The following is a 25,693-nucleotide window of genomic DNA, read 5'->3' as shown; positions in this document are numbered from 1 at the left end:
AGCAAAATATTTGATCAAGAAAAATTTTATAGAAAATTATCTCTGACTAAAAAGGAACATGGCATGGGGCATGTGACATGGCCATATTCTAAGAATTTGGTGTCCAGAGTGTCTTTCTTGTCTCTGTCATGTAGTAAAGCCCCAGCAATGGCATCTGAGTAGAACTGGAATATCTATGTCTCTGGGATGGGATGGGATGGGATGGGATGGGATGGGATGGGATGGGATGGGATGGGATGGGATGGGATGGGATGGGATGGGATGGAATGTCCCCGTCTCTGGGATGGAATATCCATATCCTTGAGGCTACAAATCACAGGCTAATGAATCTCCAGAACCTCAGGCCTCATTCGTTCATATGGGCTCCTTAGAATCTCAAGCCCATGTGGATTGGAAGCAGATCCTCTGGGAGGGCTGCTAGTCATACCTGCAGCACTGGGATGACCCAAGAGAAACTCAAATTCACTCTTCCATTCTACATCCACACTAGCACTTATGCCAGGAAATTAGGAAAGGTCTGTGCTCATTCAGTCCCCAACTCTTATGCTGGAAAGTGGCAATACTGAGCCAATGGAAGAAGTAAGTAACTGTAAACTGAAAATGGGCTTTCTAAGGGTGCCTGATTTCCTGATAATTTCAGAGATTTACGTTAGTGCCTAATGAGATCCTCACTTGACACATGACAATTATTCTAACATTCCTCTAGAACGTGTGGCCTGTGGGTGACACATGGCCCAGGAAATCATTTGGTCTGGCCTTGACAAGGCCTCACCAAAGAGAAGCAGTTCCAGCCATCACATTAGGGGTGAGTTAATTAAATGTTTGACCAAATATAGTAGGCTAATTTTTAAGTCAATAATTTTGTATGGCTCATTAATGATGTTATAAATATCCAAATGGCCCTTGGCAGAAAAAAGGTTCCCCATCCCTGGTCTAGAAGAATAAGACTAATTTTTTTAAAAAATATATCTTTATTGATATATTAAAGAGGAAAGGAGAGGGAGAGACAGAGATAGAAACATCAATAATGAGAGAGTCATTGATCGAGCCCACAACCAGGCCTGTGCCCTGACCGGGAACTGAACCCCGATCACCTGGATCCTAGGCTGATGCTCAACCGCTGAGCCATGCCCGGCCGGGCAAGACTAATTTTTTTAAAGAGGTTATGTTATCATTTAAAAAAATATTATAAAATTACAAATATTACAGTGTTAGAACAAACAGTATACTCTAAAACAACCGCTATGTATAAAGAAAGTTAATATGAAATAAAGTACATATCTTGAATTGATCCAACCTCTCATATTGGTAAAGTTAATGACTCAGAAAAATAATTAAGGTTAGAGCCTTACCTCATACTATTGCCAAAATAAATTTTTATAAAACACTAGAAGCATGTGTAAGTTATCACTTAGCTGCTCTTTAGAATAGGAATTAATTTACAAGCCTAAAAGTAATAAAAAATATTTTTAAGCCCCTGCAAATTCCACCTCCCTCAAAGGAAAATAAATAATAAATTGACAAGAACTGCACTAATTTGAAAGCATGTATGTACCCCTACGTTCATTGCTGTGTTATTTACAATAGCCAAGATTTGGAAGCAGCCCGTGTTCATCATAAATAAAAACGCTGTGGTACATTTACACAATGGGATACTACTCGGCCAAAAAAAGGAGGAAATCTTACCTTTTGTGACAACATGAATGGACCTGGAGAGCATTATACTAAGTGAAATAAGCCAGTCAGAGAAAGACAAACACCATATGATCTCACTCATATGTGGCATCTAATGAACAAACTAAACTAACAAACAAAATGGAAACAGACTCATAGATAGAGGATAGAATGACAGGTGTCAGAGGGGAAGGGAGTTGCAGGGCTGGGTGAAAAAGGTGAAGGGATTAAGCAAAACTAAAACAAAACTCTTAGACAGACAATAGTATGGTGATTACCAGAGGGAAAGGGGAGTGGGGAAGGTAGAAGAGGGTAAAGGGGGATACATGGTGATGGAAGGAGACATGATTTGAGGTGGTGACCACACAATACAATACACAGATGATGTACTATAGAACTGTACTCCTGAAACCTATATAATTTTATTAACCAATGTCACCCCAATAAATTCAATAAAAAAGCAAAGCATTGCATTAAAGGGTAAACATACTTAACATATAGAGGGCTTTGCAAATCAATAAGAGCACTATTATTTCAATATAAAAATGAGCGTGGTACACAGACATTTTACATTGTCTAGTAAATAAAAGAAAATGTCCTCCCTCAATAGGAATTTTAAAAAGTCAAACTAAAAGAACACTGAGAAACTACTTTTCACTTTTTATGTCAGCAAAATAGTTAACATGATTAATAACCCACGTTGATGAGGCTGCATTCAGTGAGCCAGGCACTCCCCCACACTGCCAGCCAGGGTACAAATGGGTGCAAGCTTTGTGGAAAGCAATTGCATTTTGACAATTTGTTCTAAGAGCCTTTTAAAAAGTGCACAGTTCACATCCTTTGACACAATAATTCTACTTTTAAGAATCTATTTTACCAAAATAATGAGATGAGCACCAAGATTTTGACATACACATTAATCAACAAGTACTTTCTGAATGCCTGCGCTGTGCTGGGCCCTGTGTTGGCAGCTGTGGTGAATAAAGAAACAGACCTCCTGCCCAGTAACCATCTCTTACGTAAAAAGGATGGGTATTGTGCTATTTCTAGGTTCAAACCCTGAAAACAATCTAAGGAACATATAATAAAGGAATGAGTACATTAATTATGGTATGTTCATACAATGGAACATTATAAGGGCATTAAAAACAATTTTTGGAAAAATCTATGACACAGGAAAATGCTTATGTTAAAATGTTAAACGCAAAAAAAGTCATGATGCAAAACCAAATACATAATTTTACCACAATTATAAAAAAATACATGTTCATAAAAAAAAGACTAGATGGAAATATTTGAACATGGTAACATAAGTGACCTGTATTTTTCTAAAAGTCGTAAAACCTGGGCCCTAGTCTCAGCTCCACTGCTTATTAGTAATATATGACTCTGAGAAAGTCAGTTAAACTTCATAAGCCTTAATTTTCTAATTTGTAAAATGGAGCTGTGATTCTGGCCTTGACTGCCTCCCAGAAATCAATTAGATAATGCATGAATGGGTGCTTTGTAAACTAAAAACTCTAACTAAATATCACATACTATTATTATTTTCTTAGCAAAGAAGAATGATTAGATCTGAGAGGCCAAACCCCTTTCTTCCATTTTTTCATAAGGGAAATTCTTACTTAATCCAGCAGCCTGCCCTTATCTGTGAGGGATATGTTCCAAGACCCCCCGGGGATCTGAAACCACAGATAGTGCCAAACCCTATATCTACTGTTTTCCATATGCATACATACCTATGATAAAATTTAATTTTTAAGTTAGCCCCAGTAAGAGGTTAACAATAAATATAATACAATAGAACAATTATTGTAATATACTGTAATAATAGTTATGTAAATGTAGTTTCTCTGTCAAAATAACTTACTGTACTGTGCTCATCTTTTCACTTAAAGGAAGCACTTTATGGCTTCTCGCTGGCATTTCTGAATTGCCAGCATCACCACGCTTGTGCTTCGGGGCCCGTATTGAGTAAAATAAGAGTGACTGGAGCACACGCACTGTGACAGACAATCTGATATCCACGGTGGGTGGGTGGCGTATACAGCGTGGCTATGCTGGACAAAGGGGTGATTCACATCCCGGGCTAGACAGAGGGCGCAGCGTGAGATTTCATCACACCACTCAGGGCAGCGCACGATTTAAAATTGTTTATTTCTGGAATTTTCCATTTAACATTTTTGGACCACCGTTGTCCAAGGATAGCTGAAACCACAGAAAGTGAAACAGCAGATAAGGAGGGGACTGCTGTGCAATGCTCACTTTGGAAAAGTTTTTCTTCACTTACCCCACTGGCCCCCAATCACTTACCTGCACCTTTGCCATATTTCTGTGCCCTTCCTTAATCCACAGTCACTGGCCAGATATATGTCACCTGGCCACTTTCTTTCTTTTTTTACATCTGGAATTATATGAACTGGGGCTACCTAGAGCTTTTTAGGAATTTCTAAAACTGCCATTTCTTCACTCCCATCCTAATTTTTTGCCCATAAGACATAACAACTGAGCTGCCCTAAAATCAAGCCATCTCTCAGGAAAATATTCCATATCCCTCTAATGGGTGACATCTGGATCTTAAATATTATTCCCATCATCATTCCATTTTAAGGGCAAAGCCTTCCTCTGAGGCAAAGACCACCCACCTGAGGCCTTGTGAGGCACTGTTCCCAGCAGAGGGACGTTGACGGTTGGATCTGCCATGATGCCTTTATCCAGAGAGCGCAAGGACAGGAATTCATAGAAGTATTCTGCCTACAACAAAAGGCATCGACAGTCAGCACCGTGGAAGCCTTAGGGGGTGAGAAGGCGCTTCTCACCTCATCATCACGATGGGAGAGACACTTCACTGCGGGAACTTTGAGCACAGGCTGGCTGAGATGTTGCATTCACCCTTCTGGGTCTCAGAGCTCTAGAATGAGACTCTCTGTTTGAAGAGAAGTCATCTTTTAAAAACATTAATAACATTTATCCAAAATATCCACAAGGTAGACTCTTAGCTTAAACAATATTCGTTAGTTGTTTCTTAAAGGACTGAAAAAATGCTCTTAAGGAAAGAAGTGGTGTCAAAACAATCAAGTAGCCCTTAGAAAAATTCATCTCAGCTTCTTGGGCAATTCTTTAATTCTTTTCAAATCTGCAGTGAGTCTTTTGATCAGAATTTGGAAAGCTGTAATGAGGAATAATTAAAGTAGAAATCTATTGGCAAAAGAAGATATTAAAGTCCAAAATGTAATGAGCTTGCTGTTAACATTTTTCAGCGCCAGTCCCTTTCAGAGGTATAAGGTCTCAACTTAATTATGGAGAGGAAAGCCTAAAAATGCAAAATTCACCACCATAATACAACAAGCCATAAAACATTACATTGTAAACATTTTTCTTTTCCCACTAAATCTAGTTTTAAAAAAAAGGTTCCTGCTACTTGAACGACCATGAAATATTGGAAGCGGTGATGCATAATCTCACTGTAGAGCTTTATCTTTGATTTTTAACTGATTCTCAACTGGGTTATTAAGAGAGTTTGGAATGGGAACAATGTGTTCTTACTTAGGAATACAGAACAATCAATATAGAGGGCAGGTGGTAAAATGAGAGTTAGATAAGTCGACTGGTTCTGCAGTTATCTGTAGAGATAACCGGAATTTAGATGGATTAGTAGGTGAAATCAATTACGTAAACTTGGCCTAGAAAGAGATTAAAAAAATATTGCCTTTCTTGTGTGCGGGATAAAATTTATTTTCCAACACAGATAATATTAAGAGATACATAGACATTCACACAGCTCTCTGCTTTAAGTGACAGCATCAAATGTGTTACGCTTTAAGGACATCATATGAGAATGACAACGCAAAGGGGTGATCTCGGTTGCTGTAGGGACACTGTCTACACTGGCACTGAGGTGGAAACACTTGCTGGTTTCACGGGGCCAAACGGAGCACTTTCATTGACCAAATTCTCACTGCAGCCCCATCTCTGAGTTGTGGCCATGGTTCCAGAAGACCACTCTGAAGGGTTCCCTGGGAGGGTAAGAGTTTCATGAATTAATTTTTTACGTTTCTTCACTAGGAGGGCTCTGAGAATAAAGGCCTAGAAAGAGATTAAAATAAGCCAGTCAGTTCCTACCCTAAGGGAAGGCAGAAGACTGGAAGAAGTCTGATGAAAGAGTGTTGTCAGGAAGGGTAATTCAATTTGGAATGAATTCCTTCAAAAAACCAAAAAAACAAAACATCATTTCTGTCCCTGAAAGAAAATGAATGGCTATTAAAAATGGACTGCTATTTAGCGCTTCATGAATCCTGGTATTTTAAATGACTTCTCCCAGCTACACTTCCCTTTACACTTTACTGATAATATTTATCATTTAAGATTTTGTTCCAAAACATAGTTTAGCTGATATTAGGAACAGATTGAGTGCTGGATGCACTTGTAATTAATAACTTTGGATTATTTATATTACCAAGTACAGTAATAACAACCATCCATGTATACATACCATGTGCCAAGACTTATTCTAAAGATTTGTATTAACAGTGCATATAACAATGGAAAAACATTGCATAGATAGAGTGCAAACACTTAGAAAATAAAGCATTATTTTGGCTATAGTGCTTCCAATACCCTCTAATAAGTTATCATTTGCTGCTCCACAATTATGTCCTCTAGCTTTATCACATTATAAATTAGATCTATGTTTATATGAGTGGTATACTTAAAATTACATTTATAAGAACTAATATAATTTCAATAAGTTTAAAAAATTAAATTTATTGGGGTGACAGTCATTGATAAGATTATATAAGTTTCAAGTGTACGATTCTATAATACATCACCTGCATATTGCATTGTGTGCTCACCACCCAAAGTCTAGTCTCCTTTTGTCCCCATATATTGGACCCCCCTTTACTCTCTTCAACCCCCGCCCCCGTCCCCCTCACCCTCTGGTAACCTTTATATTGTTGTCTGTGTCTTTGAGGTTGTTTTGTTTTGTTTGTTCGTTGCTTTCTGTTTTCTATCCCACAGATGAGTGAAATCATGGTTCTTGTCCTTTGCCATCTGACTTATTTCGCTGAGCATAATATTCTCAAGATGTATCCACGCTGTCGCAAATGGCAGTATTCCATCTTTTCTTACGGCTGAGTAGTATTCCATTATATACTAAGTTTTAAAAATCATTTTATGTATTACTAAGAAAAGGGATGAAAGATTAGGCAAAGATTAAAACAATGATTGTGTAGGTCTGATAACTGTTTTTTTTCCCTTTTCTTTTTCAAATTTTTATACCTTTTATAGTGAAATAAATACGTTTATTTAAAAACAAACATTAATCATGAACTGTTCAGTTCCAAGTGCCTGGTGATATTTGCATAATTCTCTGATCACAGATAAACTATTCTTCTTGGACTTCTATTTAGTGTGGCTGTGCTCATGTAACAATTTCATTTAAAATTCTTGAATGTCTCCTTGAAAGTGTGCTTCAAGAAAACAATACTCACTCATTGTTAAAGTAGCTTCTGAATGTCTATTCCAAAAACTTTTGATGATGTTCACAGAATGTGGAACTGAGAGAATTTCGCTCAGAGTCCAGAAACCACTCCAGAGAGCAGCGATTTTCAACCTTTTCCATCTCAGGGCACACATAAACTAATCACTAAAATTCTGTGGCACACCAAAAATTGTATTTTTTGCTGATCTGACAAAAATAGGTATAATTTTGATTCATTCACACCAGACAGCTATTGTTGTGTTGGCTGTTGTCATTTCTATTTAACAATCTAAGGGAAAAGAGGTCGGTGCCCCTGACAAATAGTCAGGTATTGCATGTTTTAAAAATTCTTGCAGTGCACCAGTACGCCATGGCACACCGGTTGAAAATCGCTGCCATATAGCATTTGGTCTCCTGTTGCAGCTTTTGAGTATGGCCATGTTAAGTAGGCTGGGAAGTACAGAATCCGCTATATTCAGTATCAGAGAGTTTATAATTAGTGTTGGCATGACTGCTCAACATGATGCACTGAGGCTATGGACTTCTCTGGACAGCCAGTACTCTGATCTTGTCAACAACAAATTTCACTTTACAGAGGTCTTAAGGTTTCCCTTGGATTTCTTTGAGAATCAGTAAACATCATGGCTTTTCTACTGCTGTTCTAAGAGTGTATCTCAGGTCAAGAACTGGCTCTAACAGTTTCTTACTTGGATCTTATCAGCAAAAAGCAGTTGCCAGAGTCAACTTTGTTTGTTTGTTTGTCTTTCTTGTAGAAGATGATAGTGTTTCTATAATCTCTGAAATATGTAATTTTCTTTATACTTGGCACATTTTTAAAAGTAGGGGGTTTGCTCATGTATTGTTTTCATTGCCGTATTAAAAATTCCAACTTGAAAACCACTTAGAAATTGACCAACCCTTTGTCTCTGATCTTGACACTGATTTCTTTCAGTTTCACTTAGTCATTATAAAGAGAGATCTACCAAAACCACCAATACCATATAAATATTTCTATAGATAATCATCAACATGAGGCAGAGATAAAATATATTCCTCATTTAACTTAAAAATTTAAATATTTCCCTCAAAGTCATAGAAAATGGCTGATGAAATAAGCAATAGATTTGTAATGTCATATTTTAACTTCTAGACAGGACTCTCTGTTTTTACTTTATTTATAATATAATATCCTTAGTCCCAAACCTTTCCACTGGAAAAAATTATTTGGGGTCAAAGACAACCTAACTTCCATGCCAAAGAGAACAGAGAGCCAGCCTTAAAGTTTCGGAACAAGTTTCACAAATTGTAGATTTATTACTTAGATAAAAGGAAGTCAGAGCAGGAACTGTAATAGGGAGGTGGCATATTGGAGAGCATGCAACCTCTATTAGGGAAAAGGACATTTTGTTTCATTAAGTGACACTAGTGGAAATTCAGGTAGAGGCAAGGAGGGTGCTTATTTGGGAAACACATGAAAGATTGCCTTGTATTCAAACAAAGAATGGTTCTATTCAGGGGAATAATTCACTTCTAAATTAAATTGCTGAAAAATCTTGCTGGCCTGGTTTGCATGCAAAATTTTCTTTTCATGTAGAAGTACAAAAGACACACAATTTTTACCAAGAGAGGAGTGCTGGAGGCCATTTAACTTCCTTCTGAAAGACTTGGCTGAATATTGGGATTGTTCCTTCCAGAAATGGGGGAGATATCAATAAGGCCTTCACTCAGGCATTCTTTCTTTGGGTAGACATGGAGAAAGAGAGCAAAGAATTGCATTACCCATTGGGAGGAATGGAGAAAATCCAGTATTTCTTTTCCACCTTTGAAGGTCTGGGTTTATGGTGTAGGCTTAATCTAATAAGCACAATAATTGCAGGATCCTCTGAGTTAAGAATCAAAGGTTCTTCATAAAGCCATGACGGCTCTCAAAGAGGCTCTCAAACCTCTTTTAGCTTCATGTATCCTGATGCTGACCTAAGTGCTCATAGGAAAACACTATAACAAGAAAGGTATCGTATTTGTCCCAAAGAAAATTTCAGGCGGCTTAGAGATACAAAACACACGGAGGCCTTAAGGTTTGAAACTTTAGAAGTAACTTTTGTTGAGTGTTTACTATACTCCAGGAAATGTTCATTGCATTCTCATAACAACCTACTGCATTTGTAGCATAGATGTGCGTTCTGATTAGCAGGGCGTGGAGTGTGAAAATTACTAAAGGGATATAAAATATTTCCTACACAGTATGTGAAGGGCAAGAAGAAATGGACTGAAATAACCAAGAAAGGAAAATGTTGAAGTCTCAGAATGTGTGAGCATGCCCAATGCTTAAAATAATCTGACGCCTCACTGTCTAGACCAAAAGTTGCCAGATCTCACATTCTTCCTTGACATTCTTCTTGTCACCTTTCTGCAATTTCATCCTTCAGACTCAAAACTCATTATCCTTGGATTCTGTGACACTCTGCTGACTCTCCTCCCTGGCCTTGATTTTGTTACATTTCCTCATTAGCTCTCCACCTCTCAGCTCTTGCTCGGAGGAGATCACTAGGACTCCTGCCTCAGCTCCCCTCTTTACGTTCTGGCATAAAGTCATGCGCGCCCACAGATGGAACTGTCTCCTTTCGGCCGCGACGCGCAACGGGGACCATTCGCGCTGCCTCGTGGCCGTGCTTGCCTCATGGAGCCCAATTCGTTATCTTTCCAAACCAGCTTCTCCTGATTTCTTTATATCTGTCAAGTGTATTACCATTTTTCCAATAGCAAAAGTACTGAACCTCAGAGTTGTCACTGTTTCTTGCTTCTACCTCATCTCCCGATAGCCAGACACCAAAATCATATCCTTTCTCATGATCTATCTTTTGATTCTGTCCCTTCCTTTCATTCCCACTGTTTCCATCCTAACCCAGCCTTTATTTCCTCATATTGGCATTATTATAACACTTTCTGAAATATCCGTATTGCCTTCCTCTTTAAAATACCTGCTATAATATAAATCAATATATCTAAGACATAACTGTTGCCGGATCCCAAGTCTTTCCTGTCTCCCCCCCATCTCCAAGATAAGGCCTTTGGCCTGTTAAGTGTTCTCCAGTCTAGCTCCAAATTTTCTTTTTCTTTTTTTATTTTAATTTTTCAATTACAGTTTACTTTCAATATTATTTTGTATTAGTTTCAGGTGTATAGATAGTGGGTTAGACAATCATATACATTGCAAAGTGTTCCCCCTATATTTCCAGTACCCACTTGGCACCATCCATAGTTATTACGATATTATTGACTCTATTCCCTAGGCTGTGCTTCACATCCCCATGACTATTCTGTAACTACCACTTTGTACTTCTTTTTTTTATATATATCTTTATTGATTTCAGAGAGAGGAAGGGAGAGGGAGAGGAAGAAATAAAAACATCAAGGATGAGTCATCCTTGATCGGCTGCCTCCTGCACGCCCCCAACTAGAGGCTGAGCCCACAAGCCGGGCATGTGCCCTGATGGGGAATCGAACCTCGATCTCCTGGATCCTAGGTCGATGCTCAACCGCTGAGCCACACCCAGCAGGGCCCAATTTGTACTTCTTAATCCCTTCACCTCTTTCACTCAGTCCCAAAATCCCCCTCCCCTCTGGCAACCACTAGTCTACTCTCAGTGTCTATGAGTCTGCTTCAGTTTTGTTTGTTCGTTTATTTTGTTCCTTAGACTACTACTCTCTAGGGGTCCACTTCTTCAGCTCAGCTCGCCACGCCTCTGTCCCAGTGTTTTCACCTGTGATAGGACTTAAATCAGCTCAGCCCTTAAATATACACCACCATGCTTTAGTATTCAACTTTTCACAGGTGTAGGCCATATATCATCATACACATTTTGAATTCTTTGTGGTTAAGGATGAGGCTGCATTTTTTCCAACACTGTACTGGGGAGTCATGTAGCATTGGGCACAAGAAAGGTATTAAATAGGTATTTGCTGGATGAATGAATGATCTATGGAGAAGCATCCAGATGCTTAAGCCAGGGCATTCCTGAGCACACTGTTGTGGCGAAATGGCATTAGCCTCTGATTCCACTGACAGACAGTAGCTTTTCTGTTTTGGCAACTGCTAAATTACTTTTATGGGTCAAAAGATTCTCTTTATACATATATGGAATTTATTGGGGTGATATTGGTTAATAAAAAAAAATACAGGTTTCACGTCTACAGCTCTAAAACACATCATCTGCACGCTGCATCAGGCACTCACCACCCAAAGTAAAGCCTTTCTGCCACCGTTTTCCCCCCTTTGCGCTCTCCCACCCCCACAAAGCCCCTTTCCCTCCGGCAATCACCGTACTGTTGTGTCCATGTGTGTGTTTGTTTTCTTCATCCCTTCACCTTTTTCACACAACCCTTAACCCCTTTCCTTTCTGACAGCTGACAGGCTATTCCATGTATCTGTGATTCTATTTTGTTCGTTAGTTTATTTTGTTCCTGAGATTTCACATACAAGTGAGATCGTGTGATACTTGTCTTTCTCTGCCTGGCTTATTTCACTTCGCATAATACTCTCCAGGTCCCTCCATGCTGCCCCAAAGGGTACGAGATCCTTCTTTTTTACAGCCGAGGAGCATTCCATGGTGTAAATGTCCCACAGCGTTTTTATCCACTCGTCTACTGATGAGCGCTTGGGCTGTTTCCAGATCTTAGCTATTGTAAATTGCGCTGCTATGAACAGAGGGGTGCATAAGTTCTTCCTGACTGGTGTTTTGGGATTCTTAGGATACATTCCCACAAGTGGAATCTCTGGGTCATAAGGCAGTTCTATCTCTTGTACTTTACTGTGTGGCTAATCACCACAGCATACACAGAGAATAGAGAACTTTTTGGGGGAAAAAGAGCAATCAAAGGAACACTGACATTTGATATCCAGCCAATCTGTGTGTAGTTTGTAACTGTTTTATGCTTGTTCTGGGACAAAACCTAGGCAACGAGGCTCCCAGAATGTAAGCAGCTGGTGTAAAAAAGGCCTAATTGTGAAACACGACTTTGTCCAATGCTCTTCAGGGTCATATTACCCACTTGAGTCCCCTTCCATAAGTTACATATAATTGTAATTTTGTGTAATTTATATAATTTTAAAAGTTTACAAGATTTATAAAATTTTATAAATTTCTATAGATTTTGCCTTCTGTAAGTTACAATATGTAATTGCAACATCACTCAGAAACTGTGAAATATCAACAATGACATTTTATCCCTGACTTCTTTTAAAACTGGCTCTAAGAAGAACTTGTTTCAGAAACCAAAAGGAACAGTACCTTCTCTTGCAGAGTAGTTATTTAATTTTTTCATTGGCCTTGGCTTGAGTTGACATTTAAATGAAGATTGCTTAAAGCAAAAATCTCAATGGCCTAGAATCTCCTGTTCTAGTCATCTTTTTTACCCACATTAGACCACAATCAGGGGGCTGGGTGGAGGCAGTGAAGTTATTAGAATATAATGGTGAGATTAAAACCTAAAATCCAAGTAAACACATCCAGGACTAGAGTTTTGTAAACTAAAACTGGCAGGAGATCACACGGTTTGGCTTCACATAAATCTGAAATATCTGAAACATTTCCATTTTTCCTCCTACGGTTTGGAATCACCATTGCTCATGCAAACCAGAAACAGACCAGGAGATCTGACAAATCACTGGCTAGTCACCCTCTTTTAAGATATGAGAGCAATGCACTCATATTAGGTCTGAATTCAAAATTAGATAAAACCCAAAGCTACAGTTTTTAATGTTTAAATGGTGAGGGAGGGGTCACAAGGAAATAGAAGAGCAAAGCATTGGGGATGGAAAAGTTTTTTTTTAAGTTCTTATAAGACTGGAAAGAAAAAAAAAAGAGAGATCAATATAAACACAAAGTAAGCTCTAAACAAAATACAGTCCCCATTCAGCACCCTGCTTTCACCAGATTGCCAAAATTTTCCATGGAAAGGGCAATGTAGGCAGAGGTGGGGTTTCTGAAAACGTTATTCCTCATTATTCTTGAAGGCTTCTGGGACAAGTGGCTCCCTCTCACAGTAAGCTTGCCCTCATTCAGGCATTTACAAAGTTATGGGTCAATGCCAACCTAAAAACTGAGCACCGAGAAGAATACTATTGGGTGATATTGGTTGGAGTAGGGTAAGGGGCCAAGAAAAGAAAACTTCATTACAAGTGGCATAGCTGGCACTTTGGGGACCAGGGGCAATCCAAACAGAAGGTGTGGGAAAAGAAACAGTGCAGAGGGTCTCGGGAGCACAGCTCTAAGTTTCTCCTGGTTACCAGGATGGAATAATTATTGGCGAATATGAGAGAGCTAGTGAGTGCGGGTGTTCTAGAGGAGATGACAGAGGAAGGCTTCCATTCTGAGAAAGGAAAAGGGATACCTTTTCTATTTTTTCTTGTCATATCAAGATTTATATTTGAATATTTCTTATGTCTTCAGAAGCAGCAGTCATTGGGTATTCATTTATACCAGGGCTGGAGGTGGGTGGTTAGAGAGAATGTGCCCAGAGCTATTCCTTTAACAATAATTTAAGACTGAGCAATTATTCTCACAGCTCATGCACATTTAGTCTTCATCAGTATTTCATCCCATTGTTCCCTCTCCTTCATGCAAGTCATATGGTGGTGTATTTCAGCACATCACATTTTAAAACACAGGATAACACTTATAAAATGTACAAATAAATTTGGGTAGGACATAGGTGTAGCTCAAAAGAGGCAAAATTAATGTCCCATTTCTTTCAGAGTTCTTTATAATGTATCATTACCTTTAAGGGTATAATTTTACTCTATTGATAAAAAAGTAAGTGAAAAATTTTAACTACCTTAGAAATATCAGGAAATATTCCCAGTGATGGCTTTCAACTGATTTAACATTAGGTCATATTTTTCTTAGTTTTAGATTCAGGTAATTTTCTGAAATTCCTTGATATATTTTTTTATTGAATCCACATGGACAGTATTACTTTTTTGATGAAAACCAGAAAAAAACAAACTTTTCCCCTTAACTTTATATTTTGAAAAAATGTATTGAACTACTTTGGTAAAGGTTACTACATATACCTTAATTTGACTTCTTTGTTTATATGTTGCAATTTCATATATTGGAATATTACATTATAAGACATACCCAGTGAACAGTTGTTCTGTTCCTATCCAAGAGCCAAGTAGAAAAAAATAAGTCTGTAACTTCCTAGTTACAGATTTTTAAAGTCCAAAATTTAGGGAACAAGTCTTGCTAGCAGAAGATTCAGCTAATAGTCATCGCTATAAATTGTTTTACTTCAGAAAAAGCTATTGCCTAGAGCATATAGCACAATTAACCTTTTTAATTTTCTAAGCGCCTCTAGATATTTGCACCATGCATCCTCCTTAAAGAAAAAGAGAAACTGAGGCAGAATTGAAGCAATTCCCTGGAGAACACTGATGATGAAAATCCATAATCCGAGAGCTAGTTAAATCTATGTGGCCAACTTTAATTGCCACGTAATACCCCTGAGCAATTTTTATCATCACTAGTCTCTCCCTTCTCCTACACACAACAGTTCCATAGATTCCCCGAAGTCCTCTGCCCCATTCTTGCTATCTTTACTCAACCGATGCCCTCACAGGAAACTGAGATTGCTAGATGTGAACTCTCTCAAGTTTTCTTCCATCCACCTACAAAAAACCCACACCCACACTCAATCCTGCTTCCTTCCCATATCCTCTGAGATTGGCTCCTTAAATGATGTCGTCTTTCCTCATATACATTAACGTGATGAAAAGGTTAAGAACCCAACTCGGTCACTACCAGGCTATCTTCCTTCCTTCCTGACATTACAGTGCTTCCAGAGGAGTCTATAATCATGGCCTCATGCCCTGGCCAGTGTGGCTCAGTTGATTGGAGCACCATCCTATACACCCAAAGGGGGTGAGTTCAATTCCTGATCAGGGCACATACCCAGGTTGCGGGTTCGATCCCCAGTTGGGGCGAGTGCAGGAGAGAGCTGATCAATGTTTCTTTCTCTCTCTCTCCCTTCCTCTCTAAAAAATATATGTGTGTGTGTGTGTGTGTGTGTGTGTATATACATATGTATATATGTATAGGGAATAGAGTCATATTCCCTATGCCACAGCATAGGGAATAGAGTCAATAATATTATAATAACTATGTATGGTGCCAGGTGGGTACTGGAAATATCAGGGTGAGGGGACACTATATAAAGTATATGATTGTCTAACCACTATGCTGCATACCTGAAACTAAAACAAAATAATATTGAATGTAAACTGTAATCGAAAAGTTAAAAAAAGATGTATCCCCTCCAATCTACCACATCATCCAGTTTTTCTTCCTAAATTCCCACTAGACCATATCACTGCTTCCCCTTATGACCCTTAATAGTTTCTAATCACACACAAGAGTCTAGCTAAGCTTTATATCTGGCTCTGCTACCTACCTGCTGCTTCTCTCATGTCTTCCATGCCGAGTCTTTGATCCATCCATAGCAAGCTTTGAGTCCAGTGGACCACCATGCTCTCATGAACCCCGATCCTTACTCTGGGCCTGGAATGTCTACTCCCTGCAAAGCTGACTTCCCTCTCCAGGCTCAGGTGAAATGCCACAGCTTTGCAAAGCTTTCCTGCTCCAGATGCTTCTTTCCTACATGTTTCCTTATCTTTACTATTATACTTACGGTTATAATCTTTTTACTTGTTTTCCCCATTAAACTTTCCTCTATGGAAGAGACTTTATTTTTTTTTTAAACTTTCTAATTTGATTTCTCTTTATTTTTGTAGGGGTTTTTTGTTTGTTTTGTTTGTTTTAATCCTAACCCGAGGATATTTTTTCCCCCACTGCTTTTCAGAGAGAGTGGAAGGGAGAGAGAGAAAGAAACATCAATTAGTTGCCTCCTGCACCCGCCCCGAGGGGGGCCTGGGGATGGAGCCTGCAACCGAGGTACGTGCCCTTTACTGGAATCGAACCCGGGACCCTTCAGTCTGCGGGCCGACGCTCTAACCACTGAGCCAAACCAGCTAAGGCGAGACTTTATTTTTATTTGAAACCCCAGTGACTAACATATTCTTTGTGGCTCAAAAACTGTTTATAAAAAGTGAATACAAGTTTTAAGACGAAGGAGTCATATCCTCCCCCAAATGGATAAATCATGTCTTACCATGTCCAGTCCAAGCCATGAAATTTCTGATATTAAATGAAAAAGAAACCCAAGCACACTTGTGAAGCCTTGATTGAGAGGGGTGGGCATTGGGATCCCACTCACAAGTGGGCAGGAAACAGACGATAACAGGCCGCGCAGGAGACTGAGCCGGCCCTGAGCCCACCCTGAGCCGGCCCTGAGCCCGCCCTGAGCCGGCCCTGAGCCCGCCCTGAGCCGGCCCTGAGCTCGCCCTGAGCTTCTCCACCGAGAAGCTAACGTCCCTGAAACAACAGCTACGGGCGCGGGGGAACTGGGGTGAAATCTGGGCCTTCGTCAGACCCACTTGGCTTGAATGCCAATTCCACTGCCTACTAGCCGGCCTTGGGCAGAGCGCTAGTCTCTTATTCGTTCCACACACATGGACCGCGAGTGTCAGGCACTGGGCCTTGTGCATGCCCGCCACGCCGAGGAGGAGGGAAAACGTGTCCTCATGGAGAAACCTGTCTGGCTTGCAGGCTGGACAGAAGTTGATCATTAATCAAATAATGACACAGTTAAGACTGGGATAAAGTGCTCCAGGGAAGTATCATTTGACTTGGCCTGGGGGTCAGAAAGGCTTGCCTGAGGAAGAACCGCACAGCTGGGACCTGCCCAGTGAGTCGACCGGGGGAAAGGGGCAGCACTTTCATGAGCAGCAGGGCAGGCTGAGAAGCTGGGGCAGGACCTGGGCAAGCGGGACCTGAAGGCAGGCCAGCACCTACTTGATAGCGCTGCTGCAGGATTAAGATGCATAAAGTGTAAAGTCGGTGGCAAATGCTGGCGCACGCGAGCACTGAACAAATGGTCGTCGTTATTAACAGGATCGATACACAAGAGAATGCCCACCCTGACGGGGGGGTGGCAGCAGAGGTTTCTAGACAGTGGGAGAACCTGTAGGTAGAAAGGCGCAGGCTGGGGATTTCTGGGTGTTCGGGGCTGGAGGAAGGTGGTCAAGGGGGTCCTCACAGCACTGAAGGACATCAGCCATCAGCCATGTGCCGTGCGCACAGGGAGACGAGTTCAAAAGAAGAGCAGGGGCTGTGAAAATAGTCTAAAAAGTCTTTTCCTTTTTTGCTTATTGCAGGTGTGAGTTTACAGTTCACCTCAGCTGTGGGTGGAGAGGAGTTTTAACTATGAATAAAGATCAGAATTTTAACCACCACACAGAGGTGGATATTTTAATTCATGAAATGAGAATTAGCTTACCACTAAAGTAATCAGAAGACATTTTAGTCTCCAGCCGACTAGAGAAATTCCAGGATCTGCCTGAGGATTCATCCAAAGGTCCAGGGAGAAAGTAGCCTGCATGGTAGGTCTGTGGGGGCTGTTATGAGAAACTAAAGATGCTCTGTGGGATTATACACGGTGGCATTTTGCTGACTTGTGTAATAGTTTTAAGCCTTATTAGGATTTTAAGAGCCAAAGACTGGGGCAGCATATTTTCCATTGTAATGTTAGCCAACCTCACTTAAAACATGCCAGAATATTAGGAAGAATCTGAACTCTCCTTTATTACTTTCTAATCATTGTATGTTACGTGCAGTTTTCTCATTTCTAAGAATTATTTTCTGTAAGTTTTTCAGTACTTGAATTCCCCTTCCTAGATGTAAACCTAGTTAATGATAATCACTCTTCCACGAGCACCGTGAATGACAGTACTTTATAGTTAAAATAAATGGTTACGGAGCAGATGTGAGCAGACACCATGGTTAGTCAGGCTGATTCATTTTTTTTTAAAAGGCACATTAAAGCTGAATCAACTGTCATCTTTTAGTGATGACTGTTGATCTGATGTGATGAGAGAAAGTTCACGCACGTGGATGGGTGGATTCAGCTCCCGGATGGTCTGGAACATCGTTAACTCATACAGACTGATTCTGCTCCTGGTTCAAACTTCTAAGCCTTTGTTCTTGGGGCTCAGAGGACAGCTTTGAAGTTCAGGATAAAACTCTTCTAACACACCATTACCAAAGAATAACCTTTTGATTATGATCTCATGAAAGTATAATCAATAACTTACATAAGTTAAAACCATGGCAAACAGTGACGGTCCTGTAATTGGACCTTTATGAATTCCATATGTAACAATCTCTGTATTAGCTAGCAGTCTTGCATAATACATAGATCTCTTCCCCAAATAGCCGTTGAACTTTCTTAAAAGGCTATGAAACTTTTCACAGCTACTGTCAGCCTCGAACTGTTCAGGCCCTTAAGTTAGGGTGTGGGTACCTAATGGGCAGGATTTTTGGCAAGCTTAAAAGGATAAATATTTCCCCCAAATCCATTAGACAGTCATTTGTGTAAAGCAATTTAATCAAAGCCAGTAACTTTATTTAATTACATGGCTTGCGTGCTTTAAAAAATATATCAGGGAAAAGAAAAGACTTTTCCAACAAATAATTGTTAAGTGTAAAGTTCATTTAGCAAAGGCGTGCTCTTATGCGAAATTCTCAAATGACTGGGACCTGGGGAGGAAGCCATTATGTCATTATCTACATTGTCTAAAATTTATATTTACTTCTCTCTCTCTCTCCCCCCCTCAGTTAAATTATATTATTACTCAATTAAAATGTAGGTGTTTAGTGTAACTTAATTGGCTTCACTTTGGGGAGAAGGGCAGTAAGCTTACAAGAGAATATTTGGGAAGAAAAGTACCCAACCCAGGCCCACAGCAGTTTAAAAAACAAAACAAAGCAAACAAACAAAACAAAACCCCCAGAGTTTTCTGATCTAAGAGGACAAAGAAAACTGAACTGAAGGAACACTTGATAACAGAATAAAAGATACCCAAAAAGATTGGTCCCATTTTTTTGGACTAAACATCAGATCTTTAAAGTGAGGTGAGTAGACAAAGCCAAAACCAGTAAGTAATAAGGGGATGCATCAAAGCAGTTATTTTTACATTCTGGCCTCCCCCCTCACAACTATTACTACCCCACCCTAGTGTCACCTGATTCAGTTTTGTCACCTGTTATCATACTTTTTTTTCTTTTGTAACATATTTTAAAGTTGCCAGACCTCATTTCCAGCAAATTTATATACCTTTAGATTCCTTAGTTCAAAATATCACTGCTTAAGTAATCGATCGTGATGGCACTTCTGCCACTATATAGAACTTCTCCACATGAAAATATGTTACTACCTTTTAATCTAATGCACAAAATAAACCAATGAACAAAATAGATCCAGAGACATAGAAGCATGGAACAGATCTCAGTGAGGAGGCAGGAGTGGGTGGGTGGGTGGATGGGGAGAGATTAACATAAGAATTTATATGCATATGTGCATAACCCAAGGACACAGACAATAGTGGGGTGAAGGCCTGGGGTAGGGGGTACAGGGTGGAGGGGATCAATGAGGGGGAAAAGGGGACATTTGTAATACTTTCAACAATAAAGATAAATTTTTTAAAAAGAGAGGGGAAAAAAAGAAAGTATGTTACTAGCTTTCAAATTTAAATTTTAATTACTGGCCCAATTCATTCATTGTATCCATCTACATAACAAATGTAATATTTGGTCCCATATCTCCTCTATTTGATTGTAATTCCTAAAGGAAGAGACCTATACGTTGGTAAATAACAATTTACCAATCTGTTTTCAATTGTCCACTTTTATTTTCTAAAAGTAATCTCAAATGTCTTGCACACACGCAAAAGAAGGGACGATCAAAGACCAATAACACCAATGGGGAGAAGGGTCAACTTGACTGTCTGACTGTTCTTAAGAAAATATCAGCAAGCTGGTTTTGGTCTCAGGTCGTGACAGAGGATAACAGGCTACATAAAGAGGAAAAGAGATAGACCAGTGGGAAAACTGGATGTGCGCAGATCAGCAGGGCTGAAACGATCTGAATCATGGTTTGTGTGAAGGTGCGGAAGCTAAAAAGCACTGAGAAGTGTGTCTCCAGTAGCCATCTATTTTGCACTAAAAAAAAAAAAAAAAAAATAGCTCTGGAAATTACAGACCAGACAGCCTCAGCATCTGTTTTCATGGCCCTTTTACTACCTAGAGGAATAACCTAGACGTATCACAGAGTCACAAGAAGCAAGCAGTACCTGACTAAACTGCTCTTCCTCAAAAGAGAGGACAGGAAGCAACAGAGAGAGTCCACCTCTGTTTCAAAATCACTACTGATTCTTCCCTCCATGGGAAGCCAGTCTCCACCAGTCTTTGGGATGGTGAAACACTCGATGGAAGAGCCACACCCAGAGCCTAACCGGTGTCACCTGGTACACGCACTGGGGGGTGTTTCATTCACATTGGTCTTGGAAACCAATCTATTAGATATTCTTATTAGTGACTTTTATAAACAAAATGTGAAGGTGCCCATAAAAGCTGTAGACTTTCTTAAACTATTGAGATTTTAATACTCTGAACAAAATATCCAAAAATTCTTAACTAATTAAATATGACATTAAAACAGAATTAAAATGGTCAGGCTCAAAAAGCCAACCACAGAATGGGTCGCATAATGGGGCAACTGAGACTAGGCAAATCAGATTAGGAAAATCATGGTTTACTGCAAACTGAATACAAGTTAGTGATTTTATGCTATATGGGAAAAGTCAACTTGATTATGAAACTTGTGTGTAAAAAATGCTTCCTTCATGCCATGCATTAGAGATAATACTAGTATCTATTTTAAGTGATATGAGTGAATTAGAACGATTCAGAAAAGCATATCAAAGTATATAAAAACCACTTAAAAAGTCTACGAAGAAGTGTTTTCGAAAATTAAGTATTCAGATTGATCACTTTTCCAAGGTGGTGGTTGTCTATAGTTCTTGATGGGTTTCTTTTCTTTTCTATGTATCATTCTGGAGAATCAGTACTGCTTTGATAGAAATGAATTTTTGTCTGTTGTTCTCAAGCCTTGAAAGGTATAACAAAAAGAAATAAGATTTCATTGCAGCCAGGAAGATTCTGGATGGAGATAAAGTGTGGGCCATCAAACACTGGGGAGAGCCCACGTGATGGCTGGGCTCTTCCAGAAGGTAGTTAAAGATCTGCCCTATATGCTTCCTGCTAGATGCCAAGATCCCTTCCTGCTCTGCTCATCTATGGTTGGCCTTAAGGCTCTTGCTGTTTCTGTTTTGTTTTATTTGTTCATTTTGTTTTTGAACAAATTGATGTTGCCAGAGGGGAGGGCAGTGGGAGAAATGGTGAAAAAGGTGAGGGGGATTGAAAAGTACAAACTTGTAGTTATAAAATATTTAAGTCATGGGGATGTAAAGAACAGCATAGGGAATACAGTCAATAATATTGTAATAACTTTGTATGGTGACACATGATTACTTGACTTATCATGGTGATCACCTCGTAAGGAATATAGTAGTCAAGTCACTGTGCAGTACACCTGAAAATAATATGGTGCTGTAATTCCTTTTCTACTTTTCCACTCCCAAGTTTTATCATTTGTTCCTGCTACTCTGCATTACTCTTCCCAATCCCAAATCACTTTGTTCAGAAAAGTCAAATCCTTCCTTAACAATTACTTCTAAATTATCTCCCTCCCAGAGAGTAAATATTTCCACAGAATTCTTTTTTTAAATTTTATTTTTCAGTAACAGTTTACATCCAATATTGTTTTGTGTTAGTTTCAGTTGTACAGCAAAGTGTTAGATAATCATATACTTTACAAATTGGTCCCCTGATATTTCAAGTACTCATCTAGCACCATACATGGTTATTGCAATTTTATTGACTATATTCCCTATACTGTACTTTACATCCTCAGGACTATTTTGTGACTACCAATCTGTCACAAAATAATATCAATCCCTTATCTATCCTTCACCCAATCCCCCAACCTGCCTTCCCTCTGGCAACCGTCAGTTTGATCTCTGTATCTATTAGTATGTTTCTGTTTTGTTTGCTTGTTTATTTTGCTCTTTATATTTCACATATAAGTAAAAGCATATCATATTTGTATATCTCTGTATGATTTATTTCACTTAGCATAATACCATCTAGGTCCAACTATGCTGTCAAAAATGGTACTATTTCATTCTTTTTTATAGTCAAGTAATATTCTATTGTATATATGTATCACTACTTACTTTTTTATCCACTTGTACATTGGTGGGCACTTGACTTGCTTCTGTATCTTGGCTATTGTAAACAACACTACAATAAACATAAGGGTGCATATATTCTTTCAAAATAGTGTTTCGGGTTTCTTCAGTTATATACCCAGAAGTGGAATCTCTGGGTCATAAAGCAGTTTCATTTTTAATATTTTGAGGAACCTCCACACTGATATCCATAGTGTCTGCACCAGTCTGCCTTCCCACCAACAGTGCACGAGCGTTCTCTTTTCTCCACACCCTCACAAGCACTTGTTTGTTGATTTATTGATGATTTTCCCATCAGCCTCTTTTAGAATCAACTTGGAATTATCTCTCATGTATTTCTGTCCTTAATGTTTTCCTTCAATTTTCTTTTGTGCCACATCAACCACATCCCTTTGGGTGAAATTATTAAAGGAAATTAAAGTAACAGAAGTTCTAGTACCATGGGAGAAGATCATGTTTACTAAATGGAAAAAGGAAGGAAAAGGAATGGAGTTATAATTCTAGGATTGGTAGAGTCTAAGAGAAAGAACTTATCTCCAAGAAAGAGCCAACATTCTAAAATGAATTAAGAGAAAGACAACAGGGTCAGCACACGTTGTGCTAACAATCTGTCTTTTTCCTCCATAGGCAGAGCATAAAAGACAAAGTCGATCTACGAACACAGCTCTTAGAAACGGGTTAGCACAGGGTCAGGGCAACTTTTCAAAGTTATGTAAAAACAATGTTGTTTTAAAAGATTTATATTATCTGACTATTTAACACTTTCCAACTCCCATTGAAAAATCTGTCTGTGTAGTTCCTTTTGATGCTGCTAGAATTTCCACATTAAGGGAGCTCAGAGGGCTCTGTGAACAAGTCAGTCTTCACCAAGACCCTCTAAGGTAAAATGGCAGAACAAGACACCTTAGAGCTGGAAAAATTCTAGAGCGTGTGGGGAAGCTGCAGGCCAGGGAAACCGCAGGCCAGGGGGGCTGTTATATTTCCAAGTCCCACCCGTCAGGGCGGCTCAGCATGCTTTCCATCACACCACACTGCTACCCCACCAACATTTCCGTCATGCTAATGCTGAAATTAGAGGGGAAAACCCAACACTGGCATTAGCCTGAGATTTGCAGGACTACCATTGTTAAATATCTGCCACGTGCTGGGTGAAATGTATCGTAGCTGAACTGCAGCGCCTGCCACCAGCCCATCCAGCCACCACCTCAAAAGGGGACATTAAAAAGAGAGTGTGTGTTTATTAGACTGGATTACAGATCAACAGACTCCCTCATACTCCGTTCTGGGAGAAAAACTGTAGGCAGTTCTTTCCTTCCACACTCTATAGGACCGTTGAACGGTGATGTAGTGATATTGTTTCAGACTGAAACGGAGGGGAAAGCTCGGCTCTGGCTGTTGGAAGATGTGCGCTCTTTTGCCAGCTCTGGTGCCAGTTCTCTGTGATCCTCAGAGAGTTGGTCATCCTCTCAGGTCCTCGTTTTTCTCACCTGAAAAATTAGGCGGCTGAAGGAATTTTCAAATGCCTTCCATTTTAAGAGTTTATGATTCTAAGTGGAGGTAGCCCTTGGCAAAGTCATCTAAGGTTGAACATAGAGTCCTGAGCATTTGTGAGGACTACAGTTCATTCTGCATAGAGAACTAGGTAGAGAATTGGGCTCAGTAAAGAGTTAGTCCTCAATATTAAAGTCTCAGAATATTCGTCCTGTGCTCTTAGTTATCTAAGGCCTAATGAGTAATCCTCTCAGAAGCATATGCAAACTTGGAAATTTGCTGCACAGACATCCTTGGGTGCACACTCTTATCTTTATCAATTTCTGATATTTTCAAAATGCAGAGATACATTTTAATAACCAATTGCCGAGATCACTTCGAGTGAGCCCGCAGTATGGCTGAGAATGATTTCCCTCCGTCGGACCTGCCTGCTTCCCTTCTGTTTGCCTTGTGTTCACCACAGGAGACTTCGCTCAAAGAAGCACACGAGGCCTGCTGTCTTTGAAGTGGCTGCAGAAGATGCTCTGCAGCAGAGAAGCCAGCAGTTTATAAACAATAATTTGTGTCTACCTACCAGGCTTTTGCTACCCCCTGAAACACTGTATTCCACAGAGAGCAAATTCAGCAGAAGTTAACAGGCACTTCAAAGGCTAAAATGCGGAGTATTTATTCAGATACCAAGACTGCTGATTCAAGTGAAACCAGCTTGTAGGCTGCTGAGTCCTTTCTCTAAAGATTTCCCCATATCTATCTACTCTTCCCCCTTCCTCCACTTGGATATACAGCTCTGGGAGCTCTGATTAGCAGATGAATTTGTCTTCCCTTTTGCAAAACACCCATAGGAGTATAATTATTTGCTCAGAACGCCCTTATTTTGATAAATGTAGGAAATACACCATTCTTCCTCTTAGAAAGTGCTATGTTCTAGCCACTGATGACAATAACTCTCTACTTGTTAATCCATGTCTGCCTTGCACCTAGGAAAATCGAGGAAGTTACACCGCTGAGTGTTGGGAAAATAAATTACTTAATGTATAAAAAAACTTAAAGAATATATGTGCAAAAATAAACATTCTCATTACTGTTATTTCAAAATATTTCTGGATAAATATATCTATGTATGTGCATGAAACACATACACATAAACTAGTTAAAGAATATATGAGCAAAAATAAATGTTTCAATCACTTATTTCAAAATATATCTGAATAAATGCATCTACATATATGCAGAGAAACTCATATAAATATTTATTCATATTCACTTAAAATTATTAGAAAATGTGTATCCTTGCTATGTTAAAAAGAATTACCTATTATGTTTTTTTAGAAATCACTCATTATTTTTGTATTTGTAGCCTAGAAGTATAGTTTATAATTAACATCCACCTGAAGAGTCTTATGTTCACAATTAATAATCATCCTCATGCAGAACTTTTTACCTCGATGGACCTTAACATCCCTTTATGGAAAGGGAGAGGAGTCACTTACTGATCCCCCACTGCCCCCTACAGTATGAAATTCCCACTGAGATAAACTTGTCAGAACTTAAAAATGCAAGCACAAATCAACAATTGTCAGTACCATTTGGAAAGTTTCATTTGGAGGTTTAGAAATAAGCCACAAAAGAATACGAAAAAGGACATCCTTGTATAATTCTGTTGGGAGTACGGAGTAGCCATTACAAGCCATCCAGCAATAACATACGTGCCAAGAGCCTGTCCAATGATCAGACGCCTTGACTCAGAAATTCCACTTGTGGAACTCAGGCCTAAGGAAGTA

At 39.4% G+C, this 25,693-nt stretch overlaps 1 protein-coding gene across 2 annotated transcripts in view; it reads right to left on the bottom strand.

The window, feature by feature from the left end:
• Positions 1-25,693, bottom strand: part of WIF1 (WNT inhibitory factor 1) — a 68,421-nt gene that overhangs the window by 23,411 nt on the left and 19,317 nt on the right. For both annotated transcript variants that reach the window (XM_081127194.1, XM_081127195.1), the window contains exon 3: positions 4,320-4,428. In XM_081127194.1, the coding sequence (XP_080983320.1) occupies positions 4,320-4,428 (109 nt within the window). The remainder of the gene's footprint in view (positions 1-4,319; positions 4,429-25,693) is intronic.

The sequence above is a fragment of the Miniopterus schreibersii genome (genome assembly GCF_964146895.1).
Source record: "Miniopterus schreibersii genome assembly, chromosome: 2".
In the NCBI taxonomy this organism is placed as follows: domain Eukaryota; kingdom Metazoa; phylum Chordata; class Mammalia; order Chiroptera; family Miniopteridae; genus Miniopterus; species Miniopterus schreibersii.
Note: the sequence above shows the minus strand (reverse complement) of the source record. Positions and strands in the feature narration are given on the sequence as shown.